Genomic DNA, 22,839 nt, shown 5'->3' on the forward strand with positions numbered 1-22,839 from the left:
CACTTTCTCCTCCTCTGCTTCCCTTGATTTTGTTCTTGCGTTTCCATGTAAATAGGCTAGAAGTCTTTAAGTTACCAAAAAACAATAACAAAAACAAGGAGTGATGAGCCCACACCACATTAGTTCCAAAAGCGCTATACCAACAGTACTAGAACAAAACAGTACTTAATTAAAAAGAAATAAGGCCACAAAATATATCCAGAAGTGTTTAATCAGAGTCCCAGAACAGATGACAAATAACTACCTACTGATAAATTTGGATTTCATTACTCACCTCCTCAAGACATATCTCAGTAAGAACAATTTAAATGTTATTTAGAGAGTCATGATTTCCCTAAATATACCTTTATCTTTATAATGATTTTATTTTCTTTAGTCAATAACAAATCATTCAAATTATTCTATTTTATGTATTATTATAATATGTACAATATTATTAAATAATGTATATATTATCCAATGATAATATATTGCCACAGTTTTCATAATCTTTGAAAAAGTCCTGCATAGTATTCTGTACAGGCTTTCAGCAAACTCCTCTCAGCAGTAAAGATTTAGACACTGACCGATGGGTATTTTTCACTTGCCTTCCTTTTTAGGTGCTTGGATAAATCACGGCCAGGGAATGGTCAAGGAATATAACAGTCATTTGGTTTGGACATATGACGCACCACATTTGGGCTACTGGATAGCAGCTCCACTTCCAGGAACTAGAGGTATTGTAAACATGAAACAAAGAAATTAAAAACAAAATCCAAATAGTCCTACTGGAGTTGATAGCAGCAGATCTCGATTTTATTCTAAGCTTTGCCATTACCTTCTATATGACACTGGAAGAAGCTTCTAGTCTCTTGATCTCACCTTCGTCTTTTCTTATACGCTTGAAAAAAATAAAGCTCCATGAACTCTAAGGTTCTTTATAACTCTAACGTCTGACGAGTCTGTGAAGTATGTTCAGTTCAAGTATTTTCTTTTCTTAGTTTACTTTTCATAAATAAATTCTACCCAGATCAGTTAGAGCTTTTGGTTGCAAACAACAGGAACAGATTTTTGGATAATTAAAAAAAAGTATTAGGATATAGAGAGTTCACAGGATCCCAGGGAAGGTGGAAGGAGCAAACTGTAAAAGGCAGGACTACCAGAGGGCCGGTTAGCAGCCCTGCTTGCCTGTCTTGGCAAGATTGCTGCTGCGTGGTGGCTGACTCCAGCCCTCTGTAGTCTTTTCCTCACACTGTTCCTGGTCATTCTAGGGATGAAGAATTTGGTTGGCCCAGACTTGGGTCGTGGGCACACCCCTTGCTGGGGGTGGGGGTGGGGATGAGGAAGGGCTGTTGAATAATAGCGTCCCCAGACTGTTTCCAAGATAAGACAACGATACCCCAAATGATTGTCCCGACATATGAACAGAAGGTGGACAAAAAGCAAGAGTTGTCCACCAGGAATGCTCTATTCACGTTCTAGGAGAAATGAGTATTTCGTTTTTCCTAGATTGAACATGGTATGAAATTAGCTATATAGTTTGCATCTAAGGAAATCCTACTTTCATCTTGACTTGTGTAAATCTCTCAAAATCTTCAAACATTGCACTTTTTATCCATTAAAGCTTCTTAAAAAAAGGAAAGTCTTCTAACCTGCTGTACTGTAGTCTGGTTGCACCCTGGGCCTGCTGCCACTTCTGGGCCTTTTGGGTGTTTGCTGGTATGGATTGAGCTGATTCTTGGCTGTCCCTGTTGCCAGCTTTGCTAAGTCAACTTTCCAGCCTTGAGCATCTTGTTGCTCTTGGCTCTTATCTCACTCTCTCTTAATCCTTGGGTTTGTGTATGTACAAAAAGAAAACAAAGCAAAACTTGCGGTGTCATTTTAGTGAAGTTTTGGGAGAGTGTGAAAGTTGAATGCATTTGTCATTCCTTCGTTTTTAATTCTATGTCAGAGGTAATTCTTTTGGTTTATCGAGTATCTTGGCTCCCAACTGAGAGACAGCTGCGACCTGGCACTTTCTGCCTGTCAGGCATAGTAGCAGCGCGCACCCTGATCAAGGACGTGGATGACATTTTACATACATTTCTCTTCTATAGCATCCTATCAGGGCTGTCTATTAATAATTTGAAGGCTCTCCAGAGTTTCTGAGAAAGTTTATTTTAATAATTTGATTTATATTTTCATTTTACATTGACAGCCTTTGAATTTTGGACCATGCAAGGTAACAGACTTTTTTTTCTAAGGAAGCCAAAATTTAGTATTCCAAATAGAAGACATATGAGCCATTAACCATTGTGATCAGGAGGGAGGTTCTCCCTGTTTCTGTTTGAGCTTAGCGCTGATGAGATTATTTATTCAGAAAGCAGAGGGTGGTTACTTTTGCTCCTCATGATGCGAAATCTCATGCAGGTTTGCCAGCTGTCTGACCTTATCTCGTTCTAGATTTGCAACTGTAATGAAATATTGATTTAAAAAGAAGAACAATTAATATTTAATTTAATACTTCAACTCAACTAAATCCAAGTTATTTCATTTCTAATAAAAATAACCTACAAAGCCCTTGAGTTTTATAGAGAAGTGTTCTTTCCATTAAAAACATACCTGAAACAACCAATTTATGTAAGATGACTCTGAATTATAAAAGCTGAGATAATTTTCTAAAATAGGTGGAAGTTTTGTTTTAGCCTATATGTTGGAAAGATTTTGTGTGAATCAGAGAACTTAGAAGTGTGGGATCCCATTTAGAATTAGATACCTTCTAGTTTGAATTGGATCCCTACTAGTGAGGCTTTTGAAAAATTCATTCTGAAAGCATATCACAAAGGGACACTATACTAGAAACATGGGTAGCTTGATTATAGCTCTTGCTTTGCCAATAACTAACTGGGTGAGCTTGGAATAGGTACTTCTCCATCTGAATATTAGTTTTCTTGTTTTAAATTGCAGGAGTTGGATATGATGATCCTTAATGTCCATAAACATTTTAGGATGTGAGTGTTACTGTAGTCAAAATTGGTCCTATGATGGGCTAGTTAGTGTCTGGTGTTCTGGAACTACTTTAGATATAATTTTATTAATAATACACTAAATGTGTTTCTAAATAAATCTCAAATAGAATCCTAGAATTCCTTGAAAAAAATATTAAGTGCAAGAAATTAAAATCAAGTTGTTTTTCATAGATTGCTATAGGTAAGTGGCAGCTCAGTAGAGTTTAATTATCAAGTGCTTCTTAATATGTTTTTAAATATACATTTTCAAATATATTTGAATTAAAATATATTGTAACTTCCACCTTTCTGACCCCTTTTAGGCATGTACACAACCACAAATGCAGATGCATACTTTTTTGCTATAGTCATGCATATCAGCCTGATATTTCCAAAAGTGAGTCCCCTGGAATCCCGTGGAGTGAAAATTGTTAGCATTACTCTGTTGTGGAAACATATATTCATATATTCTTGGGAACAGAAGTTGAATTTCACCCGGTTATAATCAAACTTCACTCTGTCGCAGCTCTGGATCCTGAATAAGAATCTGCAGATAGAATTGTTACTCTTACTTCTTTTTTGTTTGAAGAAATTTCTTATCATGTGATGCTGTGTTAGGTTGCCTATTAGATATGATAACACTTTATTACTTGTTCCCATATAAGAAAGTGTGGTCGATGCTGGAGTGCCTGTTCTTCTGTAACCTTGAAGTTTCACTTAACAACAACGGTGTGGTATAGCTAACACTTATGGAGTGCTTGTCACGTGCTAAGCTCTGTTGGAAGTGTTTTATAAGTATTAACTCGCTTAATCCTGGTAACAACCCACATGGGTGAGCTATGACAGATATGGGCTGAGACAGAAAGAAACGCAACTTGCCCAAGACCCCATAGAAAGAAATGGTGAGGCCAGGATTCTGGTTCAGGCACTCTGGCTCCTAAGTCTGTATGCATAACACAAAACTTCTCTCCAAAACCTTTAATATTACTGTTATTATTACTTTTTATCAAATCAGTTGATGCAAAAGTTAAAGGATCTAAAGACCTTGTGATCCTCAGTCTTTTCCATTGTCCTTGGTGAGGTTGAAAGCCTCCTTCTGGACTTTCTCTACTGGTAGAGATTACCGGAAAACTGGTTGTCTCACCACTCTTTTATCATCCTGAGTACATATTAGAAGCTAGTTGATAGTGATCAGTAGACTTGTTATATGCATTTTTGAACAAAATGAAGTCTTAGTGATGTTGAAACAGATTACCTCGAGATTACTTGCATTTATTTTCCTGCAGAATCTTAAAAGCCCACACTGATCTTCCCAGGGCCTTAGTCCGCTTTTACTGCGGTTAAGCTGATGACAACAGCATTGTGTATGTGTGCTCCTATAAAGGAGGACCTGGGAGCAACTGTGCCTCTGCTGGGCGTAACTTACTGGGATCATGGTGTCTTCTTATTCTGAAGCCCAGGCAGAAAGAGTCACAACTTTTAATCCTTCATGTCCCAGAATTATTGGATTCTCTCTAGTCTTTTCATCCTTGCTTACTTTCGAAAATTCTTTTTTGAATTTGTCCTTATAGTTTCTTTTTAAATTGAATACAAAACTGTCAACACTCACAACCAACATTCTATCTCAAAATTTCTCTGCACGAGGCTCAAATTAATTAGAAATATTTTCTCCAAGTTTATTCCACCAAATATTTTGCTACTACATAACTTGGGTCACCATTTTTACTGCCTCCTGAAACAATTTCCTCACTGCTCACTGCCTGGCCTGGAAACCAGTGTCATATATTTTAGGTTTTTGTTATGGTAGCATTTTAGCATCTAGGTACCAATGTCTGTCATAGTCAGCCATTGCTGCAGTAACAAACAAACCTGCTCTCTCAGTGGCTAACAATAGCAAACATCTCTTTGCTGCTTATATTTCGTGACTGTTGGGCTTGGCTTGGTTCAGTTCAACGTTTTTTTTTTATCATTCCAGAACCTAGGCTGAAGGAGTATCAACCCTCTAGGAAATGCTGTTCACATATTAGAGGGCCTTAGCAAGACGGCAGGGCCGTATCATGCAACCTCATTGAAGGTGCTCACATTTCTTTGGGCAGAGCAAGTCAACTGATTAAACCCAAAGGGGAGGGAAGATATAACCTACCCACAGGGAAGCGTGTCATGGGAGGGAGCAAACAGAACAGGGTACACATATTTAATCTGCCTCATCCAGGATAGGACATAGTTGAAAATTTCATCTAAAATAATGTATTTTCTCTTGGTTTATATTGGGCCATTTAGGTTCAGGTATAAATGGAGATTCAAAGAACATAACTGCCTACCACACAGTGTTTCTCACAGCCATATTAGGAGGAACAATAGTCATTGTCATTGGATTTTTTGCCGTACTTCTTTGTTATTGCAGGTAAGAACAATATTACTCAATGTGTTTAAATACAGAAAACTCAAACCTATAGTATCATGTCAGTAGGTTCTATGTATTACAAAGTTTATCTGTAGACATCAATTGTATGATCTTTAAAATGTGTAGATTAAAAATGGATATCGTCTAACAATAGCATTGCATATATAATGTACATGTTGTGGGATGATTTTTTAAAACAAACCTTCTAGATCACAAGTTTTAAACATTTCTTGCCTTCTCTTCTACTCTAGGGATAAATGTGGTACTCCGCAGAAAAGAGAAAGAAATATCACTAAACTTGAGGTCCTCAAAAGAGACCAGACAACTTCAACAACACACATAAATCACATCAGTTCAGTCAAAGTTGCATTAAAAGCCGAGGACAAGTCACAGTTGTTCAATGCCAAAAACTCCTCATACAGCCCTCAGAAAAAGGAACCGTCCAAGGCAGAAGCAGAAGAAAGGGTTTCCATGGTAAAAACTCGGGACAATTTTAAAATCTACAATGAAGATGTTTCCTTTCTATCAGTCAATCAAAATAATTACTCAAGAAACCCACCACAGTCTTTGGAGCCCAATGTCGGGTCCAAACAACCTAAACATATTAACAACAATTTATCTTCATCTCTAGGTGATGCTCAAGAGGAAAAGAGGTATCTCACAGGTAATGAAGAGGTGTATGGGCGTTCACACATTCCTGAACAACTTATGCATATCTACAGCCAGCCCATTGCCATTCTTCAAACGTCTGACCTTTTCTCCACCCCAGAGCAGTTGCATACTGCTAAGTCAGCTACTTTGCCAAGAAAAGGACAGTTAGTCTATGGCCAATTGATGGAACCAGTAAATAGAGAGAACTTTACACAGACATTGCCCAAAATGCCAATGCATTCTCATGCACAGCCTCCAGATGCCAGGGAAGAGAATATCCCCCTCGAAGGTCAACAGAGCTTACCATCCCAAACTTCAGATTGGAGCCGGTATTCGAACAGCTTACTGGAATCTGTCTCTGTTCCTGGAACACTAAACGAAGCTGTTGTGATGACTCCCTTTTCATCAGAGCTTCAAGGGATTTCAGAACAGACCCTCCTGGAGCTGTCCAAAGGAAAGCCCTCCCCACATCCCAGAGCCTGGTTTGTGTCTCTTGATGGAAAGCCAGTTGCACAAGTGAGGCATTCCTTTATAGACTTGAAAAAGGGCAAGAGAACCCAGAGCAATGACACGAGTCTGGACTCTGGGGTGGACATGAATGAGCATCACTCAAGTAGAAAACTTGAGAGGGAGAAAACTTTCATCAAAAGCATGCATCAGCCTAAGATCCTGTACTTAGAAGATTTAGACCTGAGCAGTAGTGAGAGTGGAACCACTGTCTGCTCCCCTGAGGACCCAGCTTTAAGGCACATCCTAGATGGAGGGAGCGGAGCTATCATGGAGCACCCTGGGGAAGAGTCTCCAGGAAGAAAAAGTACCATTGAGGATTTTGAAGCCAATACATCCCCCACTAAAAAAAGGGGCAGACCACCACTAGCCAAAAGAGATAGCAAGACTAATATCTGGAAGAAGCGAGAGGAACGCCCACTGATTCCCATAAATTAACACCAAGGGTGGTTGTGTCTGCTGTCTCGTGCTGTTTATTCTTGCTTCTTGTTGTAAACTGCAGTGTGAACTGAAGAAGTTGAGACTGAGCAATCTCATGGTCCCTGGATGTGTCTCAAGCAGAGTAACTAGTAAAGTGTTAATTCAGTAATGAGAGAAGGATACCGAGCGATGCTTTTTCTGGCCTATTCGTTTATTTTTGGGTGATGAAGTATCCAAGAGTTAAAAATGTAAAATAGCTTCAAGATGTCGGTTCCCCGAAAATGTTGCTCACTCAGCCAATTTAGCCCTGACTCTCTTGAGAATAACAGCGAAATGTGTACTCCTAAAAGTTGCTTCCAAAAATCTTGCCTCTGCTTTGATGACTACCCCTGTGAAACATTTAGAAATGAAACTGTTCTTCAGGCATTATCTTCTTGTGAAATGTTACTGTTATGTTCTTTTTTGACTGTACTTGGAAATAACTTGATAAATGTTCTGGATTGATGTTATTGTAGAGTTTAAAGACCAAACATTTTCTTTTTGTAATCAACAGCATGTGTGTTGTATCAACCCAAAAGGAAATCCCGTCCTCCTGGAAGACGGGCAAGAAGCAACTTGGTTGTTGGAGAGGAAAACACCAGCTCTTCGGTTGTTTTTGAATGTAACTTCACAGAATAAATGATAAAGTGTTAGCTTGTTATTTATAAATCTGAGAAGTGAATGCTGTGATACTCAATATTTATTTTAAATCCCCCGCCAAAAGTGAAGTGAGCTTAGCTGTCAAGAAAAACTTTTTACTGATCTAGAAAAAAACCCATATTTTTAGTTTAAAACTCACTGATACATGTAGCTAAAATTGGTTTTAAGATATTTCTTCTATTCAAAAAAAAAAAAAAACGAATTCAGTCACTTAAACACTATTAAACTTGATTTTTAAAAAGTCAGTGAATTAAAAGTTTCTTATGAACACCAAAAAATTAAGTATGTGGAGCTAAAGGTAATAAACATTTCAATTTTTTCTGAAATGTCAATGAGCAGAAAAAGAAATGCTATTTCCCTGAGACTTAAGCATACCTTCAGGATATGAGAGAGACATCCACATGTTTTTTGTCTGTTGATGTTCATAAAAGATGTCTGAGAAAAACAGTTTCAAGTTCATGGGAGGAGTAAAAGTTTCACTTATCACTTATAGCCTTTGCAACATTTTGCAACCTTTTTTTGTCCAGTTTTGGAAGTAACATATCCATATTCTTTTTATCATAGCAAAGAATTCAGTGTGAATACATTCAACAACTGTTTTTAATTATAAATGTCTTCAACTCTGAATTATCATTCATGTGTCCTAAAAATAAAGCTCTTTGTTAATTAAAATCAACTCATTCTATTTTTCTTAAAATTTCCATGAAGGCAAATGTCTGAAGCAGCTTCCCTTTTCCCTTGGGGAAACAAATGAAACTAAATTGCTTTATTTCTCATCCGTACTAATATGCATGGGAGCAGCATAGAGACCCAAGGCACACAAACAAGTTGAAAGAACCAAAATTAGCCACATTAGCTTTAGTCAAATTACAGATGGATAGACAATGAAATACAACAGCTTTTTTCCCAAGATAGTGACTTCAGCCAGTTTTTTCCTGTAGCCACTTATGAAGCATCTGACTTGTCAGATTACGCTCCTACCTGTCTGTATTAACCCAGAGAACGTAAAGAGCTAGGCAAAGCTTTGCTATATTTCACCCCAATCCGCGGAAGCGATCAATGTTTTGAGTAATACCTAGGTTTACTTTTGGAGGGCGGTAGTAGTAAGACCCCAAGGTAGAGGAGGCTTTTTCTTGGTCTGATATGGAAAGATGCATTCAAAGTGGCGTAAATGAAAATGACTTGGAAAAGCTTAAGGAGTTAGTGCTCTGCTGAAGTGCCTTTGATATAGACTTGCTTTATTAGAAGGATATGATGACATCTTTCTTAAATGTGCATTTTCTTTCTGTTAGCCAAATTCAACAGATGTGCGGTTTTTATTAATTAAAAAATATAGACCTAGTGTTTCACGTTGGAACAATGAATTTTGCATGCAAGTAACATTTCTCTCTTTCGTGTGTTTAATTCTTTCTTGAATCCAGTTTATATTGATATATTGTTCATGTTGGAATGAAGTTTGAAACTACATAGGAAAACGTTGCACTTCTTCAGTATTTTAAGTGTATATTTTTCCCACCTTTAAATAAAAATGTTTCATCTCTCAGCTTGGTAATGGAATACACATGTGGGTATAAGGATATACCATTCGAGTATGCCAGTTATCGTTCTTGTGTAAAGGAAATGAGAAGATGTATCCCCAAGGGCTTTTCTAGAAACACTGTTTTTGATTTCAGAATAGAACATTTTTTATACACTGCACATTCTGTTCTCAATTGGGAAGTATAGGCAATTTATCTTTTCTAATAATCAAAAATGTGTAACTTCTCATTCCTGAGTAGTTCGCAAATTTCCTGTTAAAACGCTGAAGCCATCTACTTTTTCTTAACCCAAGTGATAATAAACCTACAATATTCACAACTTTCTTAAATTTTTAAATTGAAAACTAAGACAGTTTTTTGCAAATGTAAACCTAGAGAATTTTGGTCACAAATTGTTAACATTTGTGGATCCTTTGTATATACTTTGGATATATCTTAAAAGCAAAATTATCCCTCAATTAACTGATGGATTCATTTACTAAAGCACAGCTATATGTATTTTTGAATACATATTATGATCTTGAGACTTTATAAAATCCATTTTTATGACATTTATGCGGTTGTATAGGGATTATTCCCTTTTGTAATACACAGTTTACCACGGAGGTCACAAATCTTGAGGAATAGAAGCACTTCTTTGCTTCGGCAATCATTTTCAGATCACTTCTCTGTGTTTGAATCCTCTGGTATCAGTACATATTAGAGTTTTAGGGATCTGTGGGTTATAATGTCCCTCAAAACTTCCCAGAAAGGTGAAGCTCGAAGTTCCATATTCATTTCTAGGGAATGAGTTCGTCATTTCCGCATGGACTAGCATTGTGAGGAATTGGATCGTGTTAATTTCCATCTCAGACCTAGAGTTGACATTTTGCCCTCTTGTTTTCAAGTGTTTCTATCATTTGTATTCTTTCATCAGAGGAATCTCACATTTCAGTGTATTTATTGCCATTACTAATATATTTACTGCTGAAAACTGTAACAATCTGAAGATTTGTAAAATGTTAAACAGTTCATTAAAGCTAATAAAATCTAAAAATATATTTGATGCATTGTTTAATTTTGTGTAAACTACGAAACATTCTTCCCTAAGTTGTCATTTAATCCAATTTTCAATTATTATTACTTTTTTCCTTATTACATTCCCTATAGTAAAATAAATGTTATATATTTGAATACCTTTTATTTACATAATGAACTTGATTTCTCTTTGTATTTCATGTTCTCCAAAGTTCATATTTTTACTATTAACGCTGAGTATAGACAAATTATTTTTCCATTTAATGAGAAGACTTAAGATAATCTAATAGAATATAAAATAAGTTGTAATTCTAAAAATACCTAAGTGAGAAAAGAGTATAATATGCCCTCCTCCCTTAAAAGAAATGCCTTAGACTTTAAACCTAGACTAAATAACACCAAGTCTGAGAAGCTATTTACACTTAGAGTGTCAGAGCTCCTTCGAGAGCCCTTCTGCTCAGATGACTGAATGATACTTAAGTTCAGGCGGTTTGTATTTTGGACTTTAAAATATCATTTGCAGTCGTTATCCTGGCTGCTACGTTTTTAGACATTCTGTCTAACATACAAATTACTATAGTACTAGAAATACTTTTGGTCAATTCTAATGGGAATTGGGTTCTGAATCCATTCACAAATACACAGCGGAGATTATGACCCCCAACACTGGCACTGAGATAGACACTTCCGTTTGGATCCCTGTCAAGTGCAAGCCAGGCGGTGGCGCCTGTCTGGGCCTGGTCTCCCTCTAGGAGGGTCTGGAGTCATAACAGGAATGATGCAGCCCCTGGGAGGAGTCATGCAGGACCCAGACTCACATGGAACTGGTTGTAATAGAAAACAGATTTCAGAAATCACAATCAGAAACAGCTGCCAAGCAGATGACGTTCATGAGCCATCATCACAATGTCATCTCAGAAGGGAAATTAATATGGGAAGGCTGATATGTAAGAACTATAGGAAAGGTGGTTGGATTGAGTTAGGAGCTATTTTAACGAGTATATCATTCACCTACTGACTCACCTATCAGTACTTGATAATTGTCACAACTAATCAGGGACCCTTCCCTTGAACCACGTGCTGTTTGTGCAGTAGTAGGTAAACTGTACCCCAGGATTGCTTTATCTAGGCTTCATAAAGTCACCTTTTGGCCTTCTTTTTATGGGTAGATTTCTTTATCATGATATTCCTTGAAACAGCTTAATGTAAGCTCTCTCTAAATCAATTGTGGGGTGAACTTCTTTTGAGAAATCTGCTCTATTGTCCTAGATTTGGATTTTACTCCATCAAAATAAATACTCTTTCCTTGACCTGTTTTCTGTCTTATCTTTTCCCTTTATTTTGACCCTCTGTTTATTTTGGGCCGTGGACTTCCATCCATTAAGTTTTTTTATAAAAACATCTTCAGAATTTGACTAGAGAATTGTCTAGAAATAAATCACGATTTGTAATGTTAAATGCCAAAAAGTTAATAAACTCAATTACAAATGATGGAACAACATTTTCATTAAAAATATATGGCAAATTTCTTAGGGAAAAAAATTCATAACTTTTCTTTCCAAAATAGCTAAGCTTAAAGATCACATTTAAAAATTACCTGTAGTGTTTGTTGAAACATTGCCTTAACACTTTACTCCACTTTGTAGCTATAGTAAAGGAATATTTTCCTATTTCTGTTGGGAAAATTCAATGTTGAGAAATATATGGTGGTTTTTTTTCTTCCTTTGGTTACCAAACCTTTCCTGGTTAAACCCTATGTTTCCTGGTTTTCACACCTTATACTTGCTGTGGTTGTAAATAATACTCTACACTCCTGTAGGGATTGCCCGATTTCTCACATGATTTAATCCTTTTTTTCCTTCTGTTCTTCAGGTTACCAGAAGTTTCATAATTCATATGTTGACTGGTTGTAATCCCTGGAGACCTTATTAAAACAAGGTCTACTAGCTGCAGACAGTCTGATTCAAAACAAATCAGATAATTGCATTCCCAGGAGTCTGGCCTTATTATACTTGGACAGCTTAGTTACAAACCTTTCCTAAAGACTACATTGAAAAGCATAATTGTGGTTAATATGCAATGTGGAGGAAATATCTCAAAATAATTTTTATTTTATATATTCCCATACTTCAGAAAATATATTTTTTTGTTTTACTAGAAAGTACTTTTTAGAATTTATTCAGGTTAAATTTTTCTCTAATATCTAGCATTCTGTACTTCTATTTTTTCTTTTTGCTGAGGAAGATTCACCCTGAGCTAACATCTGTTGCCAACCTTCTTTTTTGTATGTGAGCCATTGCCACAGCATGGCCACTGACAGGCAAATGGTGTAGGTCTGTGTCTGGGAACCAAACGTTGGCTGCTGAAGTGGAGTGCCCTGAACTTAACCACTAGGCCACTGGGGCTGACCCTGTACTTCTATTTTGAAATCTTGATTTCTAATTTAGGTAACTTCTAAAAGATTTGTGCCCATTAAATACAGAAATGTTTAATTATTAACAAGTACTTTTACAGATATTTTATTCTGTTAAAAAGAACACAACTGACCAAAATGGAGTCACTTGCCCACAAGACAGCAAATCAAGACTTAATTGTAGTTTCATCCTCTCCCAGGAGTGGAGTGTTAAACCAATCAGCCTGGAATTTCCTGATCAACACTGGTGAAGTCATCTGCCTGATAAGACCCCTGCTGTTAAAGGCCCCTAAGGGAAGGTGACCTTGCCTGAAACAATCCTTGTTTCTTTTTCTAATGACTTCCTTGTCCTGCCTCACTTCTGCCTATTAAAGCCTTTCATTTTGTACAGCTCCTTGGAGCTCCCTTTCATTTACTAGATGGGATGCTGCCCAATTCATGAATTGTTGAATAAAGTCAATTAGATCTTCAGATTTACTCAGTTGAATTTTGCATTTTAAAAATTCTCATTAATTTTTTCATTTAATGTTTATTAGCAATTATTGAGGTAACTGGGTGCCTGGGGGCAGGCTTGAGAGAAGAGCTGTCCTTTTCATTTGGATAGTCTGAGTTATAAGGGTCAGTGGGACATCCAGGAGAGTTCCCATACATCTTTAAAGCAATCTTGGGCTGTTAGGGTACCATCAGGTGTTGGATCTGATGCAGGGATTAGAGATTTGGGGAATTCCAGATGGTTGTCTGGAGCAACAGGTCAAGGTGAGATGGCCCAGAAAAGTTATGTAGGATGAGAAAAGATTTCCATCCGTCGAGGTCATTAAATTATCTGTGTAATAAGAAACTTAGAAATATAAGTAAAATATCAATTCCATTTAATAATTTTGAGTTTTAAAAATAAAGTGATATGTTTGTACTGAAGTTGAAAGAAAAAAGACAATGACTTCAGTGTCTTCTTTAAATTTCATAAATATGACTTTCTCTCACTTTATATCTCAAGTTGGATATAAATTCAATTTTTGTAAGTAGAATCTTATTTAAAAATAAGTGGAAAATAATTATTTTCGTATTAATTTCTTCCCTGATTATTACATTTTTTTTCTATATTGCAATTTCACAACATAGATTTTCAAATAATATTTGACAAACGGGAGCAAAAGTCAGGAGACCTGGGTTCAAGTCTTGGCACTTCACATTCCTAGTAAACTTCAGTTTCGCCGAGTCACATGGGTCTGCCAGTGCTCAGAACAGTAATGCCTCCCTTACGTGGCCGATGTAAGACTTTTAAGGTGGTACAGAGGAAAAGCACAGGCTAGGCAAATAGTGGTTATTACTCTAGGAGAATACCTTTGATGAACTTAATTAAATTATCAGGGATCACTTTTGTGATTCAACCTTGTTAACCAATCAGATTATCTCCAATTAAAAGCTGATTATCATCACTGCAAACTAACACCTACAGGTATCTCTGATAGTCAGTTATCAAGGTATAACCTCCAGATGCCAGAGTTCTCTTTACAGCCACTATTGTGTTTTTTCATTAGGACCATTGAGTATTGGGGAAGGAAGATAACCACTGAAATTACTTAGAGGATGTAGCAGGATTGGGGTAGTACTGCTCAGCTGCTCTCATGCATAGTTTGCCTCCCATACATCATATTGTGTCATTTAACTCAGTAATAACTGCTCAGTGGTCTAGAACGATGTAGCAACAACCATTGAAGAGGGATGAAGAGGAGGTTTTTATATGGGCCTGTTATCCACTGACTCATGAATCAAAGGAACCTGGATTATTTTTACCCCCCCCACCCCAGTAGTTTTTTTCTAAATTTTTATTAATATTAAGTATGTTATACAATTTCAAAGTATTTAACTATACAATTTCCTTCAGAAAAAAACTGTTTCTAGAAAACCTTTAGTTTTTCTCGATCACTGATGTTTTAATTGTGTTCTAAAACTTGTATGAGAATAGACTGAAATGTTGAGTAAGGGGACAAGAGGGTCCCTGGTAAAGTTTGGGGGTGTCTGCAATAAGGGGACACAGACATCTCTTTCCATGATTGGATTGCTGCCCTGTCCCAGTGCAAGTGGGGGAAAAAGCACTGGGGGAGATGGCACTGTGATGCCACCAGGAGAGGTGGGAGTAAGAATTATTTCTTTAGTAGAGAGGCCTAGCATGTAAGGGCTGAAGGAAGCTTCAGAGATCCCCATATTTTACTTATGAGAGAATGTGATTAGAGAGCTTCAGTTGCTCACCCCAGGACACAAAGCCAATGAGAAGCCAAAATCTGACAGGAATCAAATTTCTTAGTTCCAGTTCGCTCAATTCTTTCTTTCTCTCAATAATTTGAACTTTTCCTCTCTTGATCTTTTAATCCAGAGATCATTATGTTATCCCATTTTAAAGAAGTCTTTGGTTGATTACAGTTAGAGAATCTATTTTCTAGAGTCCATAACAGTAAAACATTGTTTTAAACAAGAGAGAGGAGCTAACATATTTATAGATTTGTATTTGTAGATAATATCTTCATCCTTATCAACATATTCCATTTCCTCAGCCTGTAGTGTTCTGTCAGTCCTCTTCAAACTTGCTAGCTTTATCACCTAAAGGGTTTCTTTTGAAAGATTGGCACTTGAGCTAACATCAGTTGGCAATCTTTTTTCTTCTTCTTCTTCTCCCCAATGGCCCCTGTACACAGTTGTATATTCTAATTGTAGGTCCTTCTCGTTCTGCTATGTGGAATGGTGCCTCAGCATGGCTTGATGAGCAGCACTAGGTCTGTGCCCAGGATCTAAACAGGCAAAACCCTGGGCTGCCAAACTGGAGTGTGAACTTAACCACTTGGCCATGGGGCCAGCCTCCAGAGGCTTTTTTAGTAGATATTCTTGGGTCCTATTTCCAGAAATTTGGATTGGGTGGGCCCACAAACAATGTAGTTATCAGAAGATACAAATGATTTTGATGATAAGCAAGTTTTGTAAACCTCATACCTTTCTAATGTGGTCCTTAGATCAGCAACATCAGCATCACCTGTGAGATTGTTACAGCTGCAGACTTTTCAGAGCTGCGCCCGACATGTTTAATTAGTATTCACATTTTAACAAGCTCTCCCAAGTGATTTGTAAACACAATACAGTCTGAGAGGCAGGACTCTAACACTCATCTTTGCTAAGTAAAATCTTAGGATTTGAACTACACACTATGGGAACCTCATTAACCATCCGGAAAAAGTACTGCCTTTCTATGTGCACTGCCTGGTGCATTCTTCGCTTGCCCCATATAAAAACTGTTCTTTCCACGACTGTTCCCCACACTGCAACAGTTCTAGACTCACTGTTTTCTCTTTTTTTTCCAGTTCCTTGAAACTTCCAAGACGTTTCCAGCATGTCTTGGCCTGGGGATGATGCATTTGGCCTTCCCTCTTTGGAATGCTCCTTCCTATTTCTGATTATTGTTACTCAGTCCTCTGCTGAATTTCTGAGACTTTCTCTCACCCCATCTAAGTTAGTTTCTAACCCCCAATTCCCAGGCACTTCCTATCATGTCATCCAGCCCTTATTTTTTCTATTCATTCTCATTATCTGAAATTACGTAGGTTGCCTACGTATATGCCTTCCCCAGTAGATACTAAGCTTCTTGAGGATGAAGACCCTCTCTGTCCCTTGGAACAGAGATTCAATAGTATAGTGAGTGGCTAGTTGTTTTTCTGAACTGTTGGATTGGATTTAATTTAAATTGTTTCTGTAGTTATTCATTTACTTCTTGAAACTAACATTTTCCTGAATTCCCAAAGTTTTCAAAGTATACATATCTGTGTACACACACACACATATACAGAGTCTCTTGGGTTCTAAGTGTCAGAAGCATAGAACTTTGGTGTGATATATTGAATGGAAATTATTTTAGAAAAAAATATTTATTCTGATTTGAGGTACTTTTCCAAGAGAAAAAGAGGACACGTCTTCAATGAAATAATATTTGTAGAAGAGGAACTCTTTAAATTTCTGAGAATTTATAATGGGGTTCTAACCACAACAAAGATTTTATAAAATTAAAAGAAATAAAATAACCCCCAATAAACCATTTTTTAATTAAAATAATCATTGGAAAGATCTCCTTGTATAAAGAGAAAGTTTTGGAAGCAACCAAGATGTCCTTCAGTTGGTGAATAGATAAATAAACTGTGGGACATCCAGACAATGGAATATTATTTAGAGCTAAAAAGAAATGAGCTATCAAGCCATGAAAAGACATGATGGAAACTTAAATGCTTATTACTAAGTGAAAGAAGTCAATCTGAAGAGGCTATATACTGTATAATTCCAATGATAAGATGTTCTATAAAAAAGCAAAACTAAGGAGACAGTAAAAAAGATCAGTTGTTGGGGGGGTGAATATACAGAGAACAGAGGATTTTTAGGGCAGTGAAAATACTCTGTTTGACGTTATAATGATGGATATATGTCATAATACATTTGTCCAAACCCATAGAATGTACAACACCAAGAGTGAACTCCAGAGTTCACTCTTTATGGATTTTGGTGATTTATAGATGTTGGGTGATTATAATGTGTCAATATAGGTTCATCCTCAATAAAAAATGTATCATTCTTGTGAGTGATGTTGATAATGGGGGAGGCCACACCTGTGTGGGGGCAGAGGGTATATCTATACCTCTCTCTCAACTTTATTGTAAAACTAAAACTACACACACACACAAAAGTAGTCCTTGGGGTTCTAGTTTAAGATGGCAACATAGGAGCCTCCTGAGCTCACCTCCTTGCGAGGACCCAATAAATCTACAGCTATACATTGAGCAATTCCTTCAAAAAGAAATTCAGAGACTAGCTGAGTGACTCCTACATATCAGGTCAACGAGACAATATCTGCATCACCAATGCTGGAACAGATAGGAAAGGCTGAGACACCCTCTAGCCATAAACCCCACCCCTAGCATAGAGCCATACAATCTGGAGGGAACTCCCAACCCCAAGCTTTTCCCTGAGGAGCAAAAGGCTTGGACCCTAAAGCTAGTGCCCCAATTTTTAAGACTCCCAACTGAGGGACAAGTCCCCAAAAACCTAGCTCTGAAAGCCAATGAAGCTTGCATTCATGACACCAACAAGACTTTAGCAAATAAACAGTTCTTAGAGGGATCACAAGGATTCACTGTGGTTATCCCCTGAGGGTTCAGCATAGAAAGAGCAGGTAAAAAAATGCCCACCTCCATCTTTCCCTGAAGGAGGCCTATTTGCATACCCCCAAAACAGCTGCCTGAGGGTCAGACTTCTAACATGCATCTATGGGCTGACTGTGATCCTCCCTGGAGACGAGGAAAGCCTGCAAATATTCCTCTGCCCTCTTCATCTAGCCCATTCCAAGTCATCAGCATCTTCCTGGAAGGAGCTTGTACAGATGTCTGGTGCCCTTGCTCTTGGGGCTGCCAACCAAGGAACAGATCCCTAGATCATCTGCTTCTGATAGCCAACAAGGCTTACATTCACAAGGATTCACACAGGACTGTAGCAAACAAACAGTTCTTAACTGGTGTCCCTCCATGGATTGATTCAGGGTCCCATAGGACAGTAGCAAACAAAGAAGCAGTTCTTAATGGATGTAGCAGCACCACTTGCTCCCTGCAGCTCTACCCTCAGGATCAGCACAGAGGAAGAAGGCAAAAAAGCCCATCTCCCAGTTTCTCCATGGAGAGTGCCTAGCTACACACTTTCTCAGCTTCTGCCTGAAGGTCTGGCTTCCAAATAGCCTACATCTAGGTGTGGACTGTGACCTCCCCTTTGGGACACTGACAGTCTTGGTACACGCTCAACTACTGGGAGCTGCTAAGAACAAATAAGGCAGCTTGAACAATCACAAAGGATTGAGCAACAACCAAGAGCTCAGGCATGGATGAATGATAAGGTTCATCTTTTGCACAGGAACGTTCCTCAAAACTGGGAGAGGTGGCTCTTTTATCTAATGTGCAGAAATCAACACAGAGACTCAAGCAAAATGAATAAACCAAGGAATATGTTCCAAACAAAAGAATAAGATAAAATTCTAGAAACAAACCTTATTGAAATGGAGACAAGTAATTTATCTGATAGAGTTCAATATAGCAGTCATAAGGACACTCACTGAGCTAAGAAGAACAATGAATGCATGAACAAAGTGAGAATTTCAATAACCACATAGAAAATATAAGAAAGTACCAAACAGAAATTACATAGCTGAAAGAATACAATAACTGAACAGAAAAATTCAATAGAGAGATTCAACATCAAACTAAATGAAGTAGAAAAAGGAATCAGTGAACTTGAACACAGGGCAGTGGAATTCATCCAATCAGAGCAGCAAAAAGGAAAAAGAATGATGACAGCTTAAGGAACGTATGGGACAAAATCAAGTGGAACAATATTTGCATTAATGGGATTCAAGAAGGAGAGAGAGAAAAGGGCAGAAAATTCATCTAAAGAAATAATGGCTGAAAACATCACTAACCTGGGGAAGGAAACAGACATCCAGATCTAGGAAACTAGAGACTGCCAAACGAAATAAATCCAAGGAGACCCACACCAAGGCACATCTTATTTAAATTGGTGAAAGTTAAAGACGAAGGGAGAATCTTAAAAGCAGAAAGAGAAAAACAACTTGTTACATACAAGGGAACCCTCCTAAGACTATCAGCATATTTTTCTGCAGAAAATTTGCAGGCCAGAAGGGAGTAGCATGATATATTCAAAGTGCTAAATGAAAAACTGCCAACCAAGAATATTCTACCTGGCAAAGTTGTCCTTGAGAACTGGAGAAGAGATAAAGAGTTTTCCAGAAACAAAAACTGAAGGAGTTCATCACAACTAGACAAGCCTTAGAAGAAATGTTAAAGGGAGTTTTTCAAACTGAAGGGAAGGACACTAATTAACATATGACAATAAATCTCAGTGGTAAATGAAAGTATAAAATTAAATTTAGAATACTGCAATGTTGTAATGGTGATGGGTAAATCACTTGTAACTCAAGTATAAAGATTAAAAGACAAAAATGTTAAAAATAACTATAACTATAATAATTTGTTCATGGATAAACAAAGTAAAAATATGTAAAATGTGACGTCAAAAACATAAAGTGTGGGGGAGGAGAGTAGAAAGGTAGAGGTTAAGCATACATTTAAAATTAAACTGTTATCAACTTAAAACATACTGCTATAAAATGTTTTATGTAAGCCCCATGGTAATCATGAAGCAAAAACTTAAATACACAAAACATAAAGAGAAAGGAATCTCGGGCCGGCTCCGTGGCCAAGTGGTTAAGTTCACACGCTCCGCTGTGGCGGCCCAGGGTTCGGATCCTGGGTGCGGACATGGCACCACTCGTCAGGCCACGTGGAGGCGGCATCCCACATCCCACAACTAGAAGGACATGCAACTAAGATATACAACTGTGTGCAGGGGGGTTTGGGAAGATAAAGCAGGAAAAAAAAAAAAAAAGAAGATTGGCAACAGTTGTTAGCCTAGGTGCCAATCTTTAAAAAAAAAAAAAAAGAGGAATCTCAACATACAACTATAAAGTCATCAAATTGCAGAGGAAGAGAGCAAGAGAAGAAAAAGGAACAAAGTAATTACAAAAGAGCCAGAAAAAATTTAATAAAATGGCAATAGTAAGTCCATACCTATCAATAATTACTTTAAATTTAAATGGGCTAAATTCTCTGATCAAAAGAAATAAAGTGGCTGAATGGATAAAAAGAAATAAGATACAACTATATGCTGCCTAAAAGAGACTCACTTCTGCTTTAAGAACACACACAGACAGAAAGTCATGGGATGGAAAAAGATATTTTATGCAAATGGAACCCTAGAGAAAGGAGGGGTAGGTATACTCATATTAGACAAAATAGAGTATAAGCCAAAAAACGTTACAAGAGACAAAGAAGGTCAATATATAATGGTAAAGGTGTGACTCCAACAAGAGTGTACAACATTTGTAAATATTTATGTACCCAACACAGGAGCACCTAAATATATGAAGCAAATATTAACACACCTGAAGGGAGAAATAGACAACAATACAATAATAGTAGGAGAATCAATACCACACTTTCATCAATGGATATTTCATCCAGACAGAAAATCAATAAGGAAATACTGAACTCAAATGACATGTTACACCAGGTGGACTTAAAACATTTAGAGAACATTCCATCCAACAGGAGCAGGATATACACTCTTCTCAAGCACACGTTTAACATTCTCAGGATAGATCATATGTTAGGTCACAAAACAATTCTTAATATTTAAGAAGATTGAAATCATATTAAGCATCTTTTCTGACCACAATGGTATGAAACTAGAAATCGATTACAAGAAAAGAAACAGAGAATTCACATGTATGTGGAAATTAATCAACATGCTACTGAACAACCAATGGGTAAAAGAGGAATCAAAAGAGAAGTCAAAAGTATTAGTAGTAATGAAAGAGGAGACTTTACAACTGATGACATAGAAATACAATGGATCATAAGAGACTGCTATGAACAATTATTCACCAATGAACTGGGAAACCTAGAAGAAATGGATAAATTCCTAGAAACATACAACCTACCAAGACTGAATCATGAGAAAATAGAAAATTTGAACATACTGATAACAAGTAAGGAGATTGAATCAGTAATATAAAACACCTCCCAACAACAACAACAAAAAGTCCAGGACATGACAGCCACACTGATGAATTCTATCAAACATTTGAAGAAGAAACAATGCCAATACTTCTCAAACTCTTCCAAAGAATAGTAGAGGAGGGAACACTTCCAACTCATTTTACCAGACCAGCATTATCCTGATACAAAAACCAGACAAGGACACTACCAGAAAAGAAAATTACAGGCCAATATCCCTGATGAACATAGGTGCAAAAACCCTCAATAGGAGAGTGACATCACTGAGATGGTGAAATAGGTCATTCCTGACTTTTTTTCCCCTCACAAGAATAACAACTATCAACTATTTATGGACTAAACACCACTGAGAGAATCCTAGAACATGAGGGTGAGGCTGAGGAACCCCTCTGCACCATAGAGACCAAGATAGACTGCATTAGAAGGGTAAGAGGACTGGACACATGCTGACTGCATTGCCTCTCCCCAGGGCCAGTGAAGCGATATGCTGAGAGGACTCTTCTGCATCTTTAGTTCATCCAGGGGGAAAAGAGGGCCCAGGGTGGATATCTAGCTCCTTCAGCATGGTCAGTCACTTCTTGGGAGCCCCACTCCAGTCTTGCCCCAGAGGGATTATACGTCAGTCTGTGGGGCTTGACCACTGGGAATCTGATTGTAATGGAGAAGGGGAAAGGGGCTTGGAACAACCAGCACTCAGATCTTGGCAGACTGAGTTCCTACCTGCAGTGCCCAACCAGTAGTCTCAATCAGCAATTTTGCCCATCTGCAGAATGAAGTTGGTGGCACAGTCTGACAAGGGAACTCAGTTGAGAACAGGTCTGTGATTCAGGTCCCCAGATGAAGAGCATTGCTAGCCCTGGAGCCTAGTCTGCCCCTGCCCAGGCAGGGAAGCTTATTCATAGCCCCATTCACTGCTGACTAAAGTTCCCAGCCCACCTGACCATAAAGCATGGTAAGCTGCACAGCCCAGTAATGCTTGAATAGAAAGTCCAGCAGACAGAGCTGATTATCTGCAGAGAAAAATCAGTGATCCCGTTTTGCCAGGGAACTTGCGGCATGGATTGGCTTGAGTCAAGACCACAGACAAAGAGCCTTACTGACCTTGGAGCTGGTTCCCACTGTGCCCAGGCAGAGAAAGTAATTCATAGCTCCATCCATTGTTGCATACAGCTTTCAGTGCACCTGGCTAGGGAACCTAACCCGAGCACATGGGAAGCGGCATAGTCTATCAAACAGCCCTGCTTAAAGTGGCACTTAAACAGAGAGCACAGCCCAGAGCTTTCCCCTTCTGCAGAGAAAAACTTGTGGCCCCATCTGGCCAGGGAATGCAGTGGACAGTTTTGCCAGGGTCAGGTCACCAAACGATGAGCGATGCAAGCCCTGGGGCTTGTTCTGCTTCCCAGAAAGTGCAGAGAAGCTAATTCATAAGTCCCATATACTGCTGAGTATGGTATCCAATCCTAACAATCTAGTATGATGACTAGAGAATTCGGGCAACCATAGAGCCCATCATAAGCCTCATTTAGGCAGGTAACCAAGCCAGCAGTACTATCCA

At 38.0% G+C, this 22,839-nt stretch overlaps 1 protein-coding gene across 1 annotated transcript in view; it reads left to right on the forward strand.

The window, feature by feature from the left end:
* Window positions 1-10,365, forward strand: part of FAM171B (family with sequence similarity 171 member B) — a 63,883-nt gene extending 53,518 nt beyond the window's left edge. The window contains exons 6-8 of the mRNA XM_044768595.2: window positions 600-716; window positions 5,247-5,370; window positions 5,622-10,365. Of these exons, the coding sequence (XP_044624530.1) occupies window positions 600-716; window positions 5,247-5,370; window positions 5,622-6,966 (1,586 nt within the window). The 3' untranslated portion in view covers window positions 6,967-10,365. The remainder of the gene's footprint in view (window positions 1-599; window positions 717-5,246; window positions 5,371-5,621) is intronic.
* Window positions 10,366-22,839: the final 12,474 nt, after the last annotated feature.

The sequence above is a fragment of the Equus asinus genome, chromosome 4 (assembly GCF_041296235.1).
Source record: "Equus asinus isolate D_3611 breed Donkey chromosome 4, EquAss-T2T_v2, whole genome shotgun sequence".
Lineage (NCBI taxonomy): Eukaryota > Metazoa > Chordata > Mammalia > Perissodactyla > Equidae > Equus > Equus asinus.